At 39.0% G+C, this 22167-nt stretch overlaps 3 protein-coding genes, 1 long non-coding RNA gene and 1 pseudogene across 4 annotated transcripts; 3 read left to right on the top strand and 2 right to left on the bottom strand.

The window, feature by feature from the left end:
- Positions 1–9346: 9346 nt before the first annotated feature.
- LOC111198171 lies at positions 9347–11963 on the top strand (annotated as a pseudogene).
- Positions 11964–12247: 284 nt separating this feature from the next.
- On the bottom strand, positions 12248–13919 carry LOC106416633 (leucine-rich repeat protein FLOR 1-like). Its single transcript, XM_013857556.3, has 2 exons — positions 13014–13919; positions 12248–12857 (listed from the first exon to the last, which is right to left on the bottom strand). Exons 1-2 carry the CDS (start codon positions 13612–13614, stop codon positions 12484–12486), a joined length of 975 nt encoding a protein of 324 aa, XP_013713010.2. The 5' UTR covers positions 13615–13919; the 3' UTR covers positions 12248–12483.
- Positions 13920–14938: 1019 nt separating this feature from the next.
- Positions 14939–16805, bottom strand: LOC106416624 (3,9-dihydroxypterocarpan 6A-monooxygenase-like). The gene is made up of 2 exons (XM_048746581.1): positions 15751–16805; positions 14939–15681 (listed from the first exon to the last, which is right to left on the bottom strand). Exons 1-2 carry the CDS (start codon positions 16642–16644, stop codon positions 15055–15057), a joined length of 1521 nt encoding a protein of 506 aa, XP_048602538.1. The 5' UTR covers positions 16645–16805; the 3' UTR covers positions 14939–15054.
- Positions 16806–17178: 373 nt separating this feature from the next.
- LOC106416619 lies at positions 17179–18214 on the top strand. Its single transcript, XR_007319002.1, has 2 exons — positions 17179–17300; positions 17744–18214. It is a non-coding gene; the product is annotated as an uncharacterized LOC106416619 (long non-coding RNA).
- Positions 18215–18426: 212 nt separating this feature from the next.
- On the top strand, positions 18427–20334 carry LOC125582122. The gene has a single exon (XM_048748642.1). The coding sequence runs from the start codon at positions 18427–18429 to the stop codon at positions 20332–20334; it is 1908 nt and encodes a 635-aa protein (XP_048604599.1).
- The last annotated feature ends 1833 nt before the right edge of the window (positions 20335–22167 follow it).

Genomic DNA, 22167 nt, shown 5'->3' on the forward strand with positions numbered 1-22167 from the left:
AGGCTATACTTTTCACACATATGAGTATGGTAAACAGCGGGCAACCAGTAACTATGGAATTTGTGTGAAAGGAGAAACAGATTTCTACGGAATCTTGACGGAGATTATTGAAGTCGAATTCCCAGGGATATTGAAGCTAAAATGCGTCCTCTTCAAGTGTGAATGGTTCGACCCCGTCGTCAATAGAGGTGTTCGGTTGAACAAATTCGGTGTAGTAGATGTCAACGGTGGCCGGAGGTACAACAAATTCGAGCCCTTCATCTTAGCTTCACAAGCAGACCAAGTTAGCTTCCTTCCATACCCACGGATGAGAGAGTCGGGTATAAATTGGTTAGCCGTGATCAAAGTTACACCTCGAGGACGAATCATCGTAGGAGAAGAACCACCATTGCAAGAAGAACAAATAAATGAAGTTCATGAACCTGAACAAGAAATTGATGACATCCTTCTCATTGATCCGCATAATCACGAGTATGAAGATCTTACCGAAGATCCCACGGAGGAAGCTGTTGAAGACGAGTTTCATGTAAATGATGATGTTTCAAGTGATGACGAGAATGTCGATGAATCCGATTAATGTATTTCATATTTGTATGAGTTTGATTTATTATATAAATTAAAGATAATGGGAGTTTATTTATAAATAAGATATCGACATTAATTATAAGTAAAGGAATTGTGTTTTTATAATTTTCGGTTTGGATTAGAATGAATTGCTTGAGGTTAAAGGATAGAAGTGTTTGATATATGAAGTAGAAGATAAAGAAGATGTGGTTTGGGATTTGGGGTTTCGTTTTAGGGGTTTAGAGACAGTCGTCGTACTTTCCACGTTATCTCACGGGAATTTTACGACGATTTATAATACATTACCTCGCATATTCCACGGTAACAGTAAACGTCGTAAGAGCCTCGTTAACTTACGTGGACTAAGAGACGATTTATAATTAAAAAAGCGGACCTCGCTTATTCCACGTAAGACCAAAACGTCGTAAGAGCCTCGTTAACTTACGTGGAATGAGCGAGGTTAGCTTTTTTATTTTACTTTTCGTCGTTAATTCGTCGGTAAATATAAACCCTAAACTAAAATGAAACCCAAATCCCTAAACCCCAAATGTGCAAACCCTAAAACTCCCCATCCTACTTCATATAAACTAAAAAAAAATTAATTTTCAATTTTATATAAACTTAAAAAAAAAGAGAAGAAAGATATTGGAAACACATATGACGAGATACGTAAGTGTAGCCCACATAAATCTACATCATTTGTATTCAAATATCTTCTTCTCTTTTTTTTTTGTTTTTAAACCTTTCATATATGATTTGTAGCGTGTGTTTGATTTGTTGTGTGATACGTCAAATTCAAAATTTGTAAAATTGTTTTCCAACGTATTAAACCTTTCAAATTCAAAAAATATATATATATTGAAGTTAAAGGGTTAGAAATATATGAAGTATTAGATAAGAAATATAAGAAAGATAGGGTTTGAGGTTTGGAGATAAGAAAGATAGGGTTTGAGGTTTGGGGTTTAAGATTTTAGGGGTTAGCAAAAAAAGCCTCGCTATTTGCACGTAAAATCGATGATAAAAACAAAAATCGTCGCAAGAACGACGTTAAATAAAACACGGGCCTCTGTATATCCTCGTTAATTTGCTTGGGCCTTGCGACGAAACGAAAGACGGGCCCACGTAAAATCGATGATAAAACAAAAATCATCGCAAGAACGACGTTAAATAAAAGACGGGCCTCTGTATATCCTCGTTAATTTGCTTGGGCCTTGCGACAAAACGAAAGACGGGCCTCTGTCTTTCCTCGTTATTTTGCGACGAATTTTCGACGAACACTAATCCTATATATAGGCGAAACCGCAGCCCTCTTCATTTCCTCTCTAATTCCTCTCTACAGCCTCTCCATTTCCTCTCAACATGGTAACTCTCTTTCCTCTCTAAGTAGTTTAGGGAATTTAGATTAGGTGGTTAGTTTAGGGAATTTAGTTTACGAAATTAGTTTACAAAATTTAGGTTTCCTCATTTTATTAATTACGTAGTTAATACTGTTCATAATTTTTTATTTACTCTTGACTTTAATTTAGAAATTTAAATTTTGCAGACTATTCGTAGACACCAGCGTAGTGCTCACTACTCGCAGATGTTCGGTCCACCGGGTAGTCGGTTAGACCCGCCTTCACTTCCCGGTTCTTCTTCAGCTCCCGGTTCTTCGGGTCAGCAGGAGACCGTCCCCGAGACTCAATCTTCTCAGAGAGTCTCGCCTTCTTCTACGGCATCGCCATCAGTTCCTCATGTGCCTCCTCCGGTAGCTCCTCCTCCGATGCCAGCTCCTCATGTGCCTCCTCAGATGCCCGCCCATCAGGTTCATGCTGATTTGATGGTGCCAGCGAGTTGTCCTTACTCTCAGTACACTGTTGAGGACATTCTCGGTTTGCCAGGCAGAGAAGGCTTACCGATCATAGACCCCGACCGACCTGAAGGAACACTTTGGTATGTATGTTACATTTATTTTTTAAAATTCATTTGTGACTTTAATAAATATTTAAAACTTTGAATTTGTTTTTTTTTCCAGGTTTGGGGTTGATAACTGCCTTGCAACAGAAGTAACCGAGACGATTAAAGGTTACTTCTCCATGGCACATCCCAACTGGAAATCCACTCCGATCTACATCAGAAGGACGTGGTTCAAGATTTACGCTGTAAGTTTTTACAATTTATTCCTGATTTATATTTTTTAAATTTTATTTTTCTAAACTAATTATTAATATTTTTTTTTTTGCAGCAAAAATTTAATTGGTCCATGGGGGTCACTGAGAAGGTGCGGAAAGAGTTTATCGACAAGGCGAAGAAACGTTTGTTGGACACGGTCTCCAACTGGAAGGGTGACTGGATCGTGAAGGGCTATGAGCGGGGCAAACCCACAACCATCACCACGGACGTGTGGGATGGCCTCATCCGTTACTGGAGGGATCCTGATGCCATGAGAGTCGCCCAGTCTTGCTCCGCCTCCCGTAACTCGGTAGATGAGCACGGCCACAGGGCGATGCAACATAGTACGGGCCAAAAGCCACACGCCCGCGTCCGTTTGGAAATGGTACGTAATTTAAATATTTAACTTTTTGATTTTTAATATATATATATATATATATATATATATATATATAATAAAAACTTTCTTAACTATTTTTAGGCCAAGGAGTTGGGACGTTTACCGACTCTTATGGAACTTTTCGATCGGACCCACAAGAACAAGGCGGGCGCATTTGTAGATGAGAAGTCTGAGAAGATCTACAATGATGTGGCAGCTCGTATTGACGAGCGTGAGACCCAGCTGGCGCAGGAGTCCGCCGACGGATCACCCGTCGTCTTATCCACAATAGAAGTGGATAGAATTTACGAGGAGGTAAATTTTATATAAATTTTTTATTAATTCCATTTTACTTTAAAATTTAAATTTTAATATATATTTTATTGTTTTTTAAGGTCGCTCCCAAGAAAAAGGGACGTGTGTTGGGGATTGGTTCCGTCAACGATGTTCCGAGAGCGACTTCCTCTTATGGCCAGAGACGGGATGATGAAGTCTCTCAGCTGCGCGACGTGTTGGAGACGACACAACATCAGCTGTCGTCGACACAAAACGAGTTGGCCTCGACAAAATCGTCGTTCACAGCTCGTATGACTGGTCTCGAGAACTTCTTGGACGTCATAGCGGCCACAAATCCGGAATGGGAGGCCATGTTCAGGACCATGAGACAACAAAACCCCATTCCAGGCGAGACATCCGTGCAAGTCAACGAGGAAGATCTCTCGAGAAGGAGCGAGGAATTCTACGACGCGGCAATGCAGCATTAGTTTTTTTTTTTGTTATTGTATTTTAAAATTCAAAACTTATTTATATATTATATAATTTCATTTTAATTCGGCCAAAAAAAAATTTTCTATTCGATTTAATTTCAATTAAAATTTTATTAATAAATAAAATAAATATAATTTTTATTTATAAATTCAGTAAATAGAAAACAAAGTAATTGCGTCGCTAATTACCGATGTATTAACGAGGAAAATTAACGACGAAATATCGAGGAAAAATTAATGAGGATTTTACGTGGATTTAGTTACGATTCTATTACGACGAATTGTTTTCGTGTTCCTTACGTTTTTATTACGACGAATTTATTTAGAGGTTTTTGCGGGTCTTTTACGACGAATCATTTACGAGTTTCTTACGAGGAAGCACAACGACCGCCTTACGTGGAAACCCCACGTGGTCTTTACGACGAAAACTTAATTCTTCTTTACGAGGAAAATATAACCTCGTTAATTAACGAGGAAATGGCGACGAATCTTCTCTTACGACAATCATATAACGACGAAACGCCTTTCATCGCCATTTCCTCGTAAGCCTTCTTTTCCGAGGAAATAACGACGATTTTGGCCGTCGTTAAATTTGTGTTTTCTTGTAGTGCACCAGTATCATCCTTGACCATCAAGTGAAGCCAGAACCTGTAGATTTGACAGACATCAGTTACATTTTTAATTGGTCAACACCATTATAATATTGAAACCATGTGGTGCGATATGCTCCTCCCGCAGGCCTGACTTGGAAGTTTCTGATGTTGCGCCATACTCCAACCAGAAGAAGTCTTCCTTTACTCTCAAAGTAAGTCTTTTTGCAGCTTGCATGAATTTTATGCCCATTGTACATGTTACAATTAAATAAATTAGAAATATTAACATCAATTAATATCAATGCTCGAATTACACAAATTTTTATAAAAAACTATATTCTATTGAAAAGGTTTGGATTGCTTACATTATCATCAGCCAATACGAATTCCATGGTTTCCCCCCCCCCCCCCCGGTGATTGATGTTTTGTGACCAGGAATGTAGAACCTTGACATGAACCATCTTAGTAGTGTTCTTTGGCTTCAAGTCGCTGATGCCGGTGATTTGTTGTTTAGAATCATTTGCTGTGTTGTTGAGCGCTTTAGAAGCCATGCTTTTGGTTTTGCGGTATGAGTGTTTTAGGAAGAGGCGTGGGTATTTATAATAGGAAGAGGTTATAGGAAGAGTACATTAGGTTATTTGAAAACTTGTAGGCTACTCTAAATATTTGCGAGATCTTTATCGTTAATAGTACTAAATGCAGTTACCAGAAATTTTTAAAATATATTATGTGAGTAAGTTACACGCAATCTAGATTATAGAAAGATATTTTTGAACTTTGAATGTAGCCAATTATGTATCTTCATTTTCTAAATTTGGTTGTACATTTATTTGCACCGTGATTGTAGGCGCTACATACCTTCCACCTTTTTAATCGGAAAATCTTATAGGGAAAATGATAACAAAAATCAGTTATTTTAAAATAAACCGTATCTATTAGATATGGGATTGGTCAATTTTTAAAATAATTGATTTCTCATAGATATATATATACATTTAACAAATATTGAATATGTTTTTTATAATATGGAATAAACTAACCATTAGGTTATGTTTTTAAAATCTTTTTCTGTAAAAACATGAGAATGCGTATGAATACGTTCGGGTATAAGGTTTGAAAAATATTATTAGTAAAAATGTCATATTTTTATTTGCACACGTGAGTTGTTCGGAAGTTTTTTTCATCTTTTAAGCCTTTTCATTTTAGGGTATAGGGCTTGAGAAAAGATGAAGATGGTTTTGATGTTATAGGGCATTGATGATGTTTTAAAAAATAAGGATTATTCAGGTATTTTACGGTTTGGGCCTTTATAGTATGCATTCGCCTTGGGCCTTAAGTCATTGACGATTTTTTAAAAAAAAATTAAAGGGAATGGCATTTGGTGGTAAATAACTTGAAAAGCCAGGGGCAGAATCCTATTAGGGATTCTGCTTTAATAGTATAGATTTTGTTTTTTTTGACATAATTTTTATACATTTTTCAATCTAGTTCGGCAAAAGATCTTTAGAGAGAGAAAGTAGATCACGGGTCCGGCGAGCGGTCGGCGCGTGAGCGTGCGTGCCGTCGCCGGAACCCTTTGTTTCTTCGTGTAAGCTATTGGTCTTGGATCTCTTCACTTCTTCCTCGGATATCCGCCTTGTCCGAGCTCTGGTCAGCCTCCAACAGTGGAGTCTCTGTTTCCTGGATGGAAGACGCGGTCGTCGGAGTTGAGGGTACGGTGAAGTAGATCGCAGTGGTTTAGTCTCGTTTCCGGGAGGTGGAGGCTACGACAGCTCTGCCGCCGCCGGTCTTAGTCGCTGAGAGGCGGAAGTTCCTTCAACTTCGCCGTCGTCGGCTCAAGCTTCTGGGAGGTGAAGGCTCCTTCAGCCTTACGTCGCCGGCTTTAGGTTCTCGGTGTTTTATGTTAGTTAGAATGTGGGATATGTGCTTGGTTCGGGAGAGGTTCTCGACCATAGATCTTAAAGGCTTTGAAGCTTCGCCGTCGGATGAGATCTCAAAAGAGCGATGAAGCTCTCCGACAACGGTTCAGGAAGGTGAAGAAGAAAGTTGGTTTCGGCGGAGGCTCGAAGGTATTATGAGCTCCGGCGAAACGAGGGTTTCAGTGGTCTGGCACGGCGGCTTGGTGAGGCGGAGTGACGCGTGGCGTACTGAAGACGAAGATCTCCACACGTGTCTTTCTCTAGCCTCCTCGACGCATGCGTAGCCGAGCCGGTCGGTTTGCTGAGTTTGGGTTTTGGGCTTTGAGCCCGTTTAGCTTAATTGAGTTTCGGCCTTTGTCGTTTGTAGCCCGTTTGTGTTGTGGGTTTTTTGTATGGTACATGATGTACTTGGGCTTCGGTCTTTGAGTTTGGCCCGTTCTATTAATAAAACAAAATTTGATGGAAAAAAAAAATCTAGTTCAAATGCGTTCATAACCGAGTTTAATTTTAAATTTATTTTTTGTATGATGCAACAATAATGTACAATATTGTAACTAAAATTAATCATAAGTTGTGCCTAGGTCTAGTAGGTGAATCTAAAATTATTGTATGTATAAGTCTAGTATGTGAATGTAAAACTTTTGTATGTAAAAGTTCAAAGAAAAGTATTGTATGTCAGAACTCAAATTCGGACAAAGTAGGAACGAATCAAAAAGAATCAAACTGTCTAAAGTTATGAGAGATCCAAATTCCCATGATCGAATCTAAGACCTTCAACAACTATCGCATTTGCCAAGTTTTTTTTTTTTTTTTTGATAAAAATGTTGTACCAAATTAGATAACAATTACATATAGATTAGTAGTGGGATGCAAAAACGAAACTAAACACAAAAACGGAAAGCGACAACAAAATGAAACTGCAAGTAGAAAGGATAGACTAATAACAAGCTAAGCAATGGGACATGCTAAAACCTAAACAAGCAGGAAATTAAGACGGAGAATAAGAGACGGCCTCCATGAATTACCGAGAGATAAGCTGGAATGCCTCGTCCGTCTACGGCTAATGTCTCATCCACGTTCGCTCTCTTGGTCTATGGACCCCATCTAAATCTGACGGATGGTGTGTTAATTTTTTTGAAAGTTTGAAATCATTGTTTATTGACCGTGTAATCACCATCCGACATTTTTCTGTGCTTGACCTCACTAGCACGGTATCGCGAATCATTTTCTGATAGGTCATTCATCTTTTCACTACTCCAATTCAAGCACGCGTAACTCTGGAGTTTTAGACGGATGCGTAGCAGAAAAAGTAAATCAACTTTCGTGACATAGATAGTCAAATCAATTTCTTAAAATCTTTCCATATACCAGAAATGAGGATATTACGTAGACAGCCAAGTTAGTTTTTATCTTGTTCACATTGAGACAGTACACGGACGATAGGAGGATGGATGAGAACATTATCCAGATCTTGATAAACACATTCGTATGTGGGTTTAGATTGATGAGATAGACTACCCAGTACTCAAGATACGTAGTGTTGTTCTGTATAGCATTTCCATATCACTGTATGTTCATAATACAAAAAAATAAAAGAATTAAAGGAATCATTTTCTCTTCTGAATTTTCAGTTGTTGATTAAAGCAAATTATTTTGAAAAATTCCAAATGAAATTCAAAGATCCCTATAATGATATTTTACATGTGTGCATAAGGCGTGATTGATAGGTTAAAAACTTGTATGGACTGTTCAATTAATAATGTACTAGACCCTGATCCGCGCGTCAGCGCGGTTATGAATTTTTAGTTTTTGATTATTTAATTTATTAAATGATCTATTTGTAATATTTGATCATATTATGCTCACTAAATAAATATTTTTTTGCATCTTAAACTATCTATTTTTTACGAATGTGCGATATCATATAAAAAATTAAGTATATAGAGTTAATTAGAAAATTGTAAAAACATAATTTTTTCTTTCATGTGCAATATCATATAAACAATGACCCGCCCAATTAACAGAAATCATGATTTCTTTCATGCGTGATTTTTTTATTTGAATCATTTCGTAAAAAATATATTAAATTGTACATATTTTAATTAAAATATTTTTAAATATCTTTACCTTTTTATTTGAAATGCAACTCAATATTTTTTAAAAACAATTATAACAAAACCTTTGAAAATATTTTTAGACGTTTTTTGAAAAATCTGAAAATTAACATTTTAAATTATAATTATCCTAAAATATGATTAGTTTTGATGTAAACGAAAACTAAAATTATGTCAAAAATAATTATATTCAATGATAATAACAATTTAAATTGATTTTTTTTTAAAAAATATATATATATACAAAAAATATTGTTAGAAAGAAATATTCATTCATCTTTCAAATATAAAATTAAAATATTATAATTAAATACTAAAAATTATAAATAAAAACCATAAATTTAAAAAACGACAAATGAGTTATACTATGCTAAAATTTTGTTTAAATTTATACTACCAATAGGAGCAAATACCATATAACTTTTTATCAAACATATTCATTCTTAAATATTTTTTGAATAAATAATAATTTTTAAATTTAAATAATTGAAAAATAATACCCGTACGATTATGTGGGTTAAAATCTAGTTTTATTGATGCATGTTATATATTAGTGCTGCAAGCTTTAGATAACATTTTAATGATGCACGTTTTGAAAAATCTTCATTATTAAAATTATGCACGTAAAGATAACTTATAATTTTTTTTTGGTTGATTAAATGACATTACGTCCAAATTCATTTAAAGATATTTCATTAATGTAACTGAAAAAGATAATCAATAAAATAGATAGTTTAAATTCATTTAAGGATATTTCATTAATGTAACTAAAAAGATAAGAAATAAAATAGGTAATTTAAATTCATTTAAGGATATTTTATTAATGTAAATGAAAAAAACAAATAAAAAAAATAAGAAGTTTAATTAATGAAATAAAGGCATTTTCAAATGGTTATTCTCTTTTAATAATATAGATATTAAGGAATCAAAGAACCAAAAATCTACGTTGTTTTAAGAAAGAAAAACAAACCAAAAAGCCTATGATCGCTCTCAGTCTCTGACATCAAACAATCAAAGTATGTCTCATTGTCTTGTAACAAAACATACTCTCCACCACCACCACCACCACCACCACCACCACCACCACCACCACAACCCCAAAACTCACCAGAAACGAGATCCGCAGAATGCCGCACAAGCCGCCATGTTCGACTACTTCTACAACAACAGAGGCTTACAGTTCCTCATCGCCGAGAGCATGAGCCAAAACGCCCCTCTCTTCAACGACACCCTTCTCAAGAAGCTGCATCACAGTAATCTTGATGTTGGTGCTTACTCTTCTTCTGGTGATGACGCGATCAGATCCATCACCAGGTTTCTACTGTACCACCCTGTGAACGAGTTCAAGCCTTTCTTCGAGAGCTTAGGTCTGAAACCCTCTGAGTTTAGCCGTCTCGTTACTTGTTGGAGAATTACCACGTGTTTTGGAACTATGGGATTGGTAGGGAGAAGATGGGGAAGATCTTTAAGGAGGCTAGGGAGGTGTTTGGGTATGAGAGTGGGGTTTTGGCTTCAAAGATTCAGGCTTTTGAGGGTTTGGGGTTTAGCAAGTTGTTTGTGTCTAAGCTCATCGTTTGCAGCCCAAGGATACTGATTGGGGAGATGAATGTGGAAGTGGTTAAGGTTATAGAGATGGTTAAGCTTATCTGAGGGAATGGGGTTTGGTTTGGAATGGGTGGGGGAGAACTTATCTGAGGAAGGTTCTTATGTATAGGTGTTTAAGCTTTCTTAGGGATCTGTGTGGAGACGAGAGTGTGCTTTGTGGACTTGTTTTCGAGGATTCAGGGGGAGTGGACAATGATCTTAGCTGGGTTTCAGACAAAGCTAGGGTTGTCTAGAAGGGGGGAGTTAGCTCCGTTGTTTCTGAAACTTCCCCAGAGTCCGGAGCTAGGGAAGTGTGTTTGGAATCTAAGACATTGCTTCTTGTTCTTGAGAGGTATCAAGATGGAGGCTTACGAGATTGGTAAGGTGTTCCGTTGTCACTCTCACTGGCTTGGCGTGTCTCGTTTGAAGCACACGAGCACCTTTCTCAACACGTTGAAAGGTGGGAAGAAGCGGCTGTGTCAAGTCATTCAAGAGAATCCAGAGGAGATGAAGAAATGGACTTATGGGGTTAAGAGTCGAGCCATTACCAGGTACTGGTGTAGTAGACGTAGCTGGTTCAAAGGCAATGAAGATTCAGTTTTTGCTGGAGCTCGGATACAAGGAGAACTCAGAGGAGATGGAGAAAGCACTCAGGTGTTTCCGTGGAAGAGGGTCTGAGCTCAGAGAGAGGTTTGATTTCCTTTTGAGTTTGGGTTTGAGTGAGAGAGAGGCTAAAGATATGGATGTACTCACACAGGCGAGTGATGTGTTGGAAACAAAGGTTAACTACCTTGTAAACGAGTTAGGCTACCCGCTTTCGACTCTTGTGGCTTTCCCTTCGTGTCTTAAGTACACTCTTGGACGGATGAAGCTGAGGTTCGCAATGTACTATTGGTTACAAGACCGTGGAAAGGCGGATGCGAAGCTTGCAATAAGTACTATACTTGAGGAATTGAAGAAAACTGCTTCTTTGTGCGTATAACAGAAGAAGAAATGCATCATCAAGATGTGGTTCTAACATTTGATGAATGACAATTTTGTAGAGCAGTAACTTCAAATCTCTCTATACTCCATGAGCTGATATGCTATATGCTATGTATGTTTACACAAGATCAATATCAATTTTGGAAAAGAAATGTTGCTATACTTAGCCAAGCCTCAACAAATTTTAGTATCAAGGCTCGAGTAAAATCCGAAAGATCAAACACTAAACACCAACGTTCAACAAAGAATTGATTTCTCCTCTCTTATATTCTCACAGGTCTCCGTCAAATATGGAGAGAGACTTGTCTTACATAGAATCATTCAGTGTTCTTGTTTCCACAAGAGCAGCTCCCTGCAATCAATAAACACAATTTGTTGAGCTCCATTTTTCTGATAGATCTAGCAAATCTGAAACTTCTGCCTATGCTTTCTGAGAACAAGCTTATACCTGTTTTGGCCCATATAGAAGAGAGTTGAGTTTTGAAGCTCCATACGTCTTCTACCAACATCTTTCAAAGCTCTCTCTCTTAGCTTCACTTCCCTGTTTTGACCTTTTTTTTAGTAAATCTTTCTGCTCAACAGTCAACACGCACACGTGTCCTCTCCTCGCCTTACCTTCAGCCACATGACTCCAATTGATCTTTTTCTGTATATCTTCTTCATACACATCATATTATTCGTTACTTTCAAAAGAACAGTTCTAAGCATTTGATGATGATAATAATAAAACTTCTCATTGTAAAAAGAAGTTTCTTAGTATAGCATAGAAAATAAAAAGAGTTTGAAAACAAGACAAAAGAGCACCATCAAACAAACCAAACACTCCAACAAGCAAACACACTAAAAAAAACAAGACGTGTAATGTTTTAAGAACTACGAGATACTCCATTTTAAGAACTCCAACGGTACCATGACATCTTTTTCTGTCACCTTCTTCTTTGCCATTGTCCCTGAGAATAAGCAATAAAGGTTGTCACGGTATATGGCCTTTGTGATCTCTCCCACAAGAGTAATGATAAATGCATCTGCTGATCAGTACCTTGGAATCTTCAATGAAATCAAACAATGGGAATAGCCCGAATCATATATATCTTTGCTTGATATAAAACAAAGATTATATAGAGTTTGGTGACATTAATGACAATCATGTTGGAATCTTCAATGAAATCAAGTCTTTGTGTCGTCTGATAATGCCTAAAAGAGATTTGATTTGCATCTTTGTGATCATCATAAGCTTATGTAGAGTTGGACTGTGTCTGCTGTTTTGCTTCCAGTGATTCGCTACTAGGAGGCCAAAAAGATTATATGAAGTTTCTGAGTAAGCACGAGACGAGGTGCAAGACAGATAGATAAGAGAATATTCAATCTAATTTTCAAACTAAAACAAAATACACAATACATTTTCAAAATGTGTTTGATCGAATTGGCTTAGCAACGCTTGAGGGGCGCACCGCATAGACAGAGGTTGTTGGAGAACTCATAGACCTCAAAGTTCTGGAGCAGACCACCCTGTGGGATGGACCCACAAAGACGGTTGAAACTTATGTTAAAATGGTCTAGTCTGAGATTGGTCAGTTCCAAGGGAAGCTCTCCAAACACACGGTTATGGCTAATGTCAAGTGACACCAAGCTCTTGGCGAGCTTCAACTTTGAGAGATCGAAGTGGAAGTTGTTCCGAGACAAGTCCAGTCTTAAGGTTGTTTTGTTATGTCCAAAGAACATTGAAGCCTCCCCATTGAAGTTGTTTCCTGACAAACTCAGAGTGTTGAAATCGGTTTTGGATAACGACTTTGGTATTTCTCCTGCATTGCAATCAAACCAACATTGTAATCTATTTATGTATATCATTTATTCTACCAAGCAACATATAAGGAAACAATGTCAGGCAATAACTTGAGTAACAAGTTATACAACATAAGGATAAAATGGTAGGCAATTACTTGACTGACAAGTTTTACCTGAGAGGTGATTATTACCCAAGTAGAGTTTTGGGACCTTTCCAACAAAGGAACCAAAAGATTCCGGTATAGAACCGGTTAACTTGTTATGACTGAGCTGTATGGTCTCAAGTTTAGGCATCTGAGAAATCGAACCGGGTATTGAACCGTTGAACCGGTTAAAGGAGAGGTCCAAGAAAGTAACGTTCTGAAGCTCGCTGATGTATTCCGGGACTGGACCAGAGAGTTCGGTTATCCTAAACCGAAGGTAGACTAGATTCTTGAGCTTGGTGATAGAGTGTGGAATGGTTCCTCTGAGTCGAGAGAGGCTGCTCCAGTCTAGGATAACGAGGTCAGTGAGGTCTCCTATCTCCTCAGCTATCTCACCAACGACGTCTCCAGCAGAGATAGTGAGGCCAGTGATGCGGCGGTGAGTGCACGCGACGCCGGTCCAGTTGGTGCAGCAGTTGGTTTGGGGGTCCCAAGAGTTGAGGATTTGAGGGTTGTTTAATGATTTCTTGATCTTGAGGAGAGTAGTTTTGTCATTTGAGTTACAGCTTCTAGAACATGGGAAGAACATGAAGAAGAAGAACAGATAGATGTTAAGAAGCTTCATTCTCATTGGATCTTAACTTGCCTTTGAAGTTTCTCTTCTTTTCGAATCATTTTTGTTTTGGATATGAGTGGATGATCAATACAAAATGGTCCACTTTGACCATTCACATGTTTTGTATGTTACAACCGATTTTTTAAAAAACTGCTGTAAAATGTTCTTAGTTTACACTTGACCTTGATAATTTATGGAGAAATAAAAAAAATATTAATCAATCAAGTTTTTATTTTAAAATATCACACAAAGAAAAAAATCATAAAATATGAATGTTATAGTCATTAGGAAATGAAACTATGGTTAGAGTTTAGGATATAAGTTAATTTAGTATTTTTATTGATTAATAAATACTATTTTGGAGATTTAGGGGGTGGTATTCAATCCAGGAATTTGAAAGAATTCATAAGGAAAAACTTTTGCAATATTTTCAAAGATTTGATGAGATTTTAATGCATTTATCTAATTCCTATGTTTACTTCTATTATTGATTTTAAAAGAATATACATAAATTTGATAGAATACTAATTCCTCTAAATTCTATGAATTTTCGAATCCTTGTATATTTAAAAAGGTAACAAAAAATATTTTATTCTTAAAACTGAAAGAAAAATAGTAATTAGTACTACATAGTTTATGGATTGTAGCAATTTTATTAAAATCATAATACTAATAAATAAAATATATAGATCATCTAAACCCATAGCATCTCTCCACATATCTTCTAACTTCTGCCATAGTTTTTTTCCAAGTATTTGCATTTTCTTTATCTTGCTCTTGTGTTCGTAATGCGAAAGTACACAACCGAAAGTCTCAGAAGGCATCTTGATTTGGTTAACAGACACTGGGTTTCTTCAGCAACAAGACAACATTGACTTTATATTTGTTAATTGTTGTTCTTTATATTTGCCGATAACTCATTAATTATCATCCACAAATGTCTCTTCATTCTTCATGTACTTCTGGAAAAATGAGAAATAGAGAAATGTTATTGTTTGTGTTTTCCTACGATTCATTACAAATCTCTGCATAAGAGCAAATAATTGACCCTTTACATTTATACATGACATTTTCCATTAAATTCTTATCAAATGCCATTACTACAAAATCTATCAAATCTTGAATAACAACAGAATTTAAAGTAATTAAAAGAATGATTCCAAATGCTTAATCCAATAACAGAAGAATTTAAAAGAATTGATGAAATCCACGATTGAATAACAGTGAAATTTAATGGAAACTATAATTCCTTCTAATTCTATCAAATTTCAGAATCCAATACCCCCACCTTAACTATTTTGGAGATTTTTCTCTTTAGTATGCTATTGTGTGACAAAAATTAAAAAGAGATTTGCCATAATTTATTCATGAAATGGGTAAAATGTTTTATATACTGTACAAGTAGTTTAACGTTTCTTGCTGCTCTTAGCTCCCTTTCTTCTTCTAAACCACTAGCTAGAAGTTGACCTTTGGCTCAAGTGAGATAAATGACTTTATATCCATCCTAGCAACAGGAACACACACCAATGGTGTGGCTCTAGGCAGAGATGACCCACTCCCTTCATTCATCTCCACACGTCCCTTCACTTTCAACTCGAAGCACTGTATCACCGCAGCTAAAACCAATGGAACGAATCTAAACACCATTTTCTCACCAGGACAACTTCTTCTCCCAGCTCCAAAAGACACCATCTTCTCACTCGTTATCTTCCATTCACTTCCTTCAAATCTCTCAGGTCTAAACTCCAATGGATCTTCCCACTGATTCGGATCTCTTCCTATAGCCCAAACGTTAACCATCACTCTTGTTTTTGCTGGGATTCTGTATCCAGCCACTGCACATTCTTCATTTGATTCTCTCACGAATATCGGTCCTCCAGGATGTAACCTCAATGTCTCCTTCACAACTGCTTGTATGTAACTGAGATTGCACAGATCAGATTCTTTTACTAGTCTCCTGTTTCCCACCGCTTGTTCTATCTCTTGTTGTGCTTTCTTCATGATCTCTGGATGGTTTATCAGCTCTGATAAAGCCCATTCTACTGTTATGGCAGATGTATCTGTTCCACCTCCATAAATGTTCTGCACAACAATAAAATAACAAAAGATGTAACATGAGTCTTGTGTGTTGGACTTAAGAAGACATGTTACCATGATGAAGCCCTTAATGTTTTCTCTTGTCAATTTCATCTCTGAGTTTTTGTCTTCATATATGTCAAGCAAAATGTCTAGCATGCTCCTTGCTCCTCCTGCCTCCTTGTGATTCCTAGACTCATGCTCTTTCATTATTCTCTCTATGATCACATCATATCTTTCTCTAGCATTCTTGAGCCTCTTCTTGATTCCCTGCAGGTCAAGTCTTCTCAAGAACCAAAACGTTTCAGAAACATTGAAAAACCCTGCTAGTTCGTTCAACTCCACCACCATTGTAATAACTTCCTCTCTTATCCCACTATCTGATCTCCTCTCTCTGAACATCATTCTCGTTATGATGCTGCTTGTCAACTCCTTAAGCTGTTCACCAAGATCAACACTCTCTTCTACTTCTGATTTCTTCATAACTCGCACTAGAAGCTTCCTCAGCTCCTCTGTTCTTACATTGACAAAGCTATCTAACGCCCTGCTGCTGAAGAGCTCCATCATGCAAATCCTCTTCATGAACTTCCAGTGAAGCCCATAAGGCGCTGAGAAGAAATCAGCTGAGCCATAAGTAAGGTAGTCAACGTTTTGCATTGTGGGACGGTTCAAGAAGTTGAGCTCGTTGGATTTGAGAATTTCATTAGCCATCTCTGTCGATGAGACTATAAGGTTAGGAATGGAGCCAATGAAGAGATACATCAATGGTCCATAGTGGGTTGAGAGTTTGTGAAGTGCTTGGTGAGCTATGAGACCAAGAAGGTGGATGTGACCGATTATTGGTAGCGCTGTTGGACTTGGTGGAAGTGGTAGTTTGTTGCGGAATCTGTAGGTGCTTATGGCTTGGATCAAGACTGTGATTCCAAGGCATAGAAGGATGGTTGCAGCGAAGTATTGTGTATCCATCATTCTCGTTTGTGCATGTGTATGAGAACGAGATTAAGATGATTTTATAGAATAGGTGCATAGTCATGACTCATTATGGTATCAAATGCTAAAGCTAATCTCAAGATTCTTTATGTCCTCTTTTGTCTCTTTTGTGTGGGTATAATCTTTCTTTTTTTATTCTGTTTTCTTCTTTATTTTATGTACTATTGGATTATAAGCAACTTATTTTGTAAGAGTTTTGTTGATGGTTGTTAAGCTTTCATTATCTGTTGACAAAATAAAAGTGTTTCTACTTTCATTAGCTACTGATTTTAGTTAGATGAAAATAAAAAAGTGTTCATTGTCTGTAAATTATAGTTAAATTAGTAACTTAGATAAGTAAATATTGACTGCGAAAGTAAGAGCTCATGGAAGTAGGCAAAACTATATGTATAAGTAGAAACAGAGCATGAGAATAACATGTACCTGACATGTAAATTCTCATAAGACACGTTTTCCAACTGTCACCATTCAAATAACGTTATTATTCTTTCATCTGCTTTGAATTGGATTTTTATAATAAATATAAATAGCACCGTTGGACAGGTGTCTCATAAAACCTTTTTTTCTGTACATTTCTTCCATCACCACCAAACGCGAGACTGCGCTTCGACTCGACTCTTTCGTAGCTAAAACAGGTTCCATTCTTCTTCTTCTTCTTCTTCTTAGGTAGAACTTAGAAGGAAGAGATTTCTTTGATTAGGGTTTTGGATTTGGGGATTATTGATTAGGATGTTCTTTCTAGGTTGACTCGACTCATCTCAATGTTCTGAAACTCTTGTGTTTTCTCTTTTCTTTAGTCTTTATGAACGTTTCTTATGGTGTAAATTAGCACAAGATAAGCTTGTTCTGTTATTGGCTAACTCTGGAAACTGGTTTTCAGCGTTTTTGTGGTTGTGACAATTGACAAATGACATGTCTCTGCATTAGATTTTGATTCTTGTTAGTCTGTATATATGTTCTTATGGGGTAGATTGGTATAAGCTTTATTTAGTATTGGCTAACTTTATCTCGTGCCCAGAATACGTTCTTTTAATTTGGTGAGTCCTAACATTGGTTTGGTGGTGATGTTGTGTTGCAGTACGGCTCTCACACAAAGAAACGGCCTGACAATCTTGTGCTCAGACCCAAAAGATGCTTCTCCCAACCGGCTAGGTCTGCGATCAAAATGTTGCTGGTCTGTCCATCCGCGCCTAACATAGCCGCAGAGTTCCAAAGGGCACACAAAGACGATATTGGTTGCTGATCTTGATAATAGCTACAGCTGGTGTTTGGACAGTTGGAATCTTACGAATGCCAAGTCAGAGCGTCTGTGATGCAGCGCATTGTCGTTGGTTTGCTGTCCGGTTTCATAACAGAACCGGATCGTTTTATTATCTGCTTTGGTGTTAAGATTCTAGTTTATCTTTAGGATATTTCCTTTTCTTTTGGAGTAGATAACTCCTAGCTTAGTCGGTTTTAGGATTAGTTTTATCTCTTTATATAGTTTGCAACCTCTGATGTAAATCTCACGCTTTAAAGAATAATCAAAAGAACTTTCAGTTCATCTTTCTCTTTGACTTTCGGTTATTCTCATTGAATCAACGAAACTCAAAGCTCAGTTGATGTTCAGGCATTCTTAAGACTAAACGAACTTCTTCTGCAGCACTTGTGCTGCGCCAGTTTTGGTATCAGAGCATCAACGTTCCGGACAGAAATTTTTTTCTCAGCAATCGCTTTTCAAATCATTCAATGGCACCGAGACGCACACACGCAGATCAACCAATGAATGAGTGGGAAGAGTTGAGGAGAACTCTTGTAACCATGCAGGAAAACATTCAACTTACAATTCAGAAATCGTTTCGCGAGTTTGCGGAAACGGTTCACCTTCGAGATCGTGATCACAATAGGAGAAGACAACCGTCAGAGGATGACTTAACCGAAGTGGAAGATAACCCTTTTGCAGAGGAAGAGCATCGTCGACACAGGATTGACTTCCAGGACCGTGGTCATGCTGATCGAAATTGGGAGATGGGTTTTAAAGTGGAACTACCTGAGTTTCACGGAGGAGTACGTGGAGAAGAATTGTTGGATTGGCTCTTCGCTGTGCAGGAGATGCTTGAATTTAAGCGTGTTCCTGAAAACCGCAAGGTGGCCTTAGTTGCGACGAAATTCCGGGGCAAAGCAGCGTCCTGGTGGTTGCAAGTAAAGACTTCTCGAGCTCGAGCGGAGAAACGTAACATCGATACGTGGGAAAAACTTGAGAAAGTGATGAGGAAAGCGTTCCTTCCTTATAATTTTGATCGAACGATGTTTACCCGTTTACAAAACCTTCGCCAAGGTTCTCGTTCTGTAGATGATTACGCAGACGAATTTTCTTTGTTATTAACAAGAAACGACATCCTTGATAGCGAAGTCCAGCTGGTCTCGCGTTTTATTGGAGGCTTACGTCCTCAGCTTCAAAACGCTATGTCTCAGTTCGATCCTATCACAGTTGCAGAAGCTCATAGGCGTGCAGTAGCGTTTGAAACACAATTCAAAACGTCAGTTTCCGCATGGTCGAATTCGACGCGTGCGCGAGCAACTATTGCCCCAGCTGACTCAAACCAGGCGGGTGCTAGCAATAAAGAAGCTGCAGAGCAAGCGGGAGCACAAGCTGATAACACTACACGAGTTCCTGCAGCAACTGATGAACTCCGACGATCTTCCCGGCCTAATGCCTTGCGTTGTTTCACCTGTGGAGAGACAGGTCACAGGCAGACTGCTTGTCTGAATGCAACTCGTCGGGGACTTCTAGCTGATGATGTCAAATGGGATGACGACGGAACAGCACAAACAGAGGATGTTCTTGATGTCGAGCTGGAGGAACGAAACGAAGGGGATCGCGGCACGTTGCTGATGTTACGCCGTGTCTGTCTCACGCCTATGAGACATGATGACCAACCGTGGCTGCATACCAACATCTTCATGTCTACCTGCACCATCAAGGGGAGAGTGTGTCGTTATGTGATAGATTATGGCAGCTGCCGCAACGTCATCTCTGAGGACGCGGTGAATAAGCTTGGTCTGCGTCGTTCTGATCATCCATCTCCATACAAGCTAGTTTGGCTACGCCAGGGATCAGAAATACGAGTCACCCATCGGGTCTTGGTTTCATTATCCATCGGAAACCACTACAAAGACAAAATATATTGCGATGTGGTGCCAATGGATGTGAGTCACATCTTGTTGGGCAGACCGTGGCAATATGATCGAGACGTTTCACATAGTGGCAAGACCAACGTCTACAGTTTCTTCTTTGAGAACAAACGTATTGTGCTTCTCCCGCAACACGATCTCGCGCCGCCACCAGCCCCGGCTCCTGCCATTGCTCCGCCTCTACTGGAAGGGACGGGTTCGAGTAACACAGTGTTGTTTTGTTCTTATGGGGCGTTCTCTCAGGAGTTTGAGGAAGAAAAATTTGTCTTGGCCGTAGTAGCAGCGCCTTCAGCGACACCGGCAACAGCAAATATCCATCCAGCCATCAGTAAACTTTTAGACGAGTTTGCCGATGTCTTTCCTCAGGACCTGCCATTGGGACTGCCTCCCCTGCGAGATATAAAACACAACATTGATCTCGTCCCAGGCGCGTCGTTGCCGAACAGACCACACTACCGCATGAGTCCGCAGGACCATGAAGAATTGCGGAAATAGGTGGAATCTTTACTTTCCAAAGGCCATATCCGTGAAAGCCTCAGTCCGTGTGCTGTGCCAGCTTTATTGATCCCTAAGAAAGATGGGACTTGGAGGATGTGTGTAGACAGTAGGGCGATCAATAAGATTACGGTGCGATATAGGTTTCCGATTCCACGCCTGGATGACTTATTGGATCAGATCGGGGCCGCCAGCATTTTCTCTAAACTTGACCTCAAGAGTGGCTATCACCAGATTCGAATCCTCCCCGGAGACGAGTGGAAAACGGCCTTCAAAACGCGAGAGGGACTTTTCGAATGGCTTGTAATGCCGTTCGGCCTCTCAAACGTGCCTAGCACTTTCATGCGCATCATGAACCAGGCCCTGCGACCATTCATAGGAAATTTTGTGGTTGTCTACTTTGACGACATTCTAGTATTCAGAAACGCCCTCGACGATCACATTGAGCACCTGTGTCAAGTTCTTAATGTCCTTAAACGTGAGCAGCTTTTTGTAGCTAGACAAAAGTGTGAGTGGGGAGCTGATTCGGTATCATTTCTTGGCTATGTGGTGTCCAGCAAAGGCCTGTCGATGGATACAAGCAAGATAGCAGCAATTCGTGACTGGCCTGTTCCTCGTACTATCACTGAAGTACACAGCTTTCATGGGCTTGCGTCGTTTTATAGACGGTTCGTGGCACATTTTAGCACTATCATGGCACATTTTAGCACCATCATGGCACCAGTTACCGAGTGTATGAAGGGTGTGCAGTTCGTATGGAAAAAGCACTCTGGAGAGTCTTTCGTGTTAATCAAGGAAAAGCTCACATCAGCGCCCGTTTTGATTCTTCCGAATTTTTCCCAGTCCTTTGAGTTGCACTGCAATGCATCGAAGCTGGGCATTGGCGCCGTCTTGAGCCAGGAGTCGCGTCATGTGGCTTTCTTTAGTGAGAAACTCGCAGGTGCACGGAGCAGATACAGTACGTACGATGTTGAGTTCTACGCGGTGGTTCAGTCGATACGTCACTGGCGTCACTATCTGGTCCATAGAGATTTTGTGTTGTTCACTGATCATGATGCTCTGAAACACTTGGATAGTCAGAACAAAGTCTCAGCTAGGCATGCGGGGTGGATCGCTTATTTGCAGCAATTCACATTTACCATACGTCACAAGTCGGGCAAGTTGAATCGCGTGGCTGACGCGTTGAGTCGCTGTCATAGCCTCTTGACTACGTTACACACTTCAGTTACGGGGTTCGCTTCTTTTGCGGATTTGTACGAGTCTGATCCATTTTTTGGCAAGGTCATCGTGGAGGTTCTCGCTCAGCTTCGTGATGATTTTAAGCTCATTGATGGATTCTTGTTTCGAGGCCAGCAACTGTGCATTCCTGACTGTAGCTTCAGGTTGCGTGTGATAGATGAGTTACACAGGGAGGGCCATGTTGGTCGTGATCGTACTCTGCAATTGGTAACGTCATCGTACTATTGGCCTTCAGTTCGTCGTGATGTCGAGCGGTATGTGCAGAGGTATCGTTCTTGTCAGATGGCGAAAGGACATGCGTCGAATGCGGGGTTGTACCTTCCCTTGCCGATTCCTACACAGCCGTGGACTGACTTGAGCATGGACTTCGTTTTGGGTTTGCCTCGAACTCAGAGGGGGAGAGGCTCGATTTTTGTTGTGGTCGATAGGTTTTCGAAGATGGTACATTTCGTTCCTTGTAAACGTACTACGGATGCGGTGCTAGTCGCTCAGTTGTTCTTTAGGGGGATCTACCGTCTGCATGGGCTTCCGTCGTCCATAGTCTCTGATAGGGATACACAGTTTCTCAATCATTTTTGGAGGTCATTGTGGAAT

Source organism: Brassica napus, chromosome C2, assembly GCF_020379485.1.
Source record: "Brassica napus cultivar Da-Ae chromosome C2, Da-Ae, whole genome shotgun sequence".
Classification (NCBI taxonomy): Eukaryota; Viridiplantae; Streptophyta; class Magnoliopsida; order Brassicales; family Brassicaceae; genus Brassica; species Brassica napus.

Excerpts from the sequence above, each read along its gene's own strand:
- LOC125582122 (XM_048748642.1), top strand. The coding sequence starts at position 18,427 with ATGAATGAGTGGGAAGAGTTGAGGAGAACTCTTGTAACCATGCAGGAA.
- LOC106416633 (XM_013857556.3), bottom strand. The coding sequence starts at position 13,614 with ATGAGAATGAAGCTTCTTAACATCTATCTGTTCTTCTTCTTCATGTTC. Across the intron at positions 12,858-13,013 it reads GGGTAATAATCACCTCTCAG|GAGAAATACCAAAGTCGTTA; the intron begins GTAAAACTTGTC and ends ATTGCAATGCAG.
- LOC106416624 (XM_048746581.1), bottom strand. The coding sequence starts at position 16,644 with ATGATGGATACACAATACTTCGCTGCAACCATCCTTCTATGCCTTGGA. Across the intron at positions 15,682-15,750 it reads ACATTAAGGGCTTCATCATG|AACATTTATGGAGGTGGAAC; the intron begins GTAACATGTCTT and ends ATTGTTGTGCAG.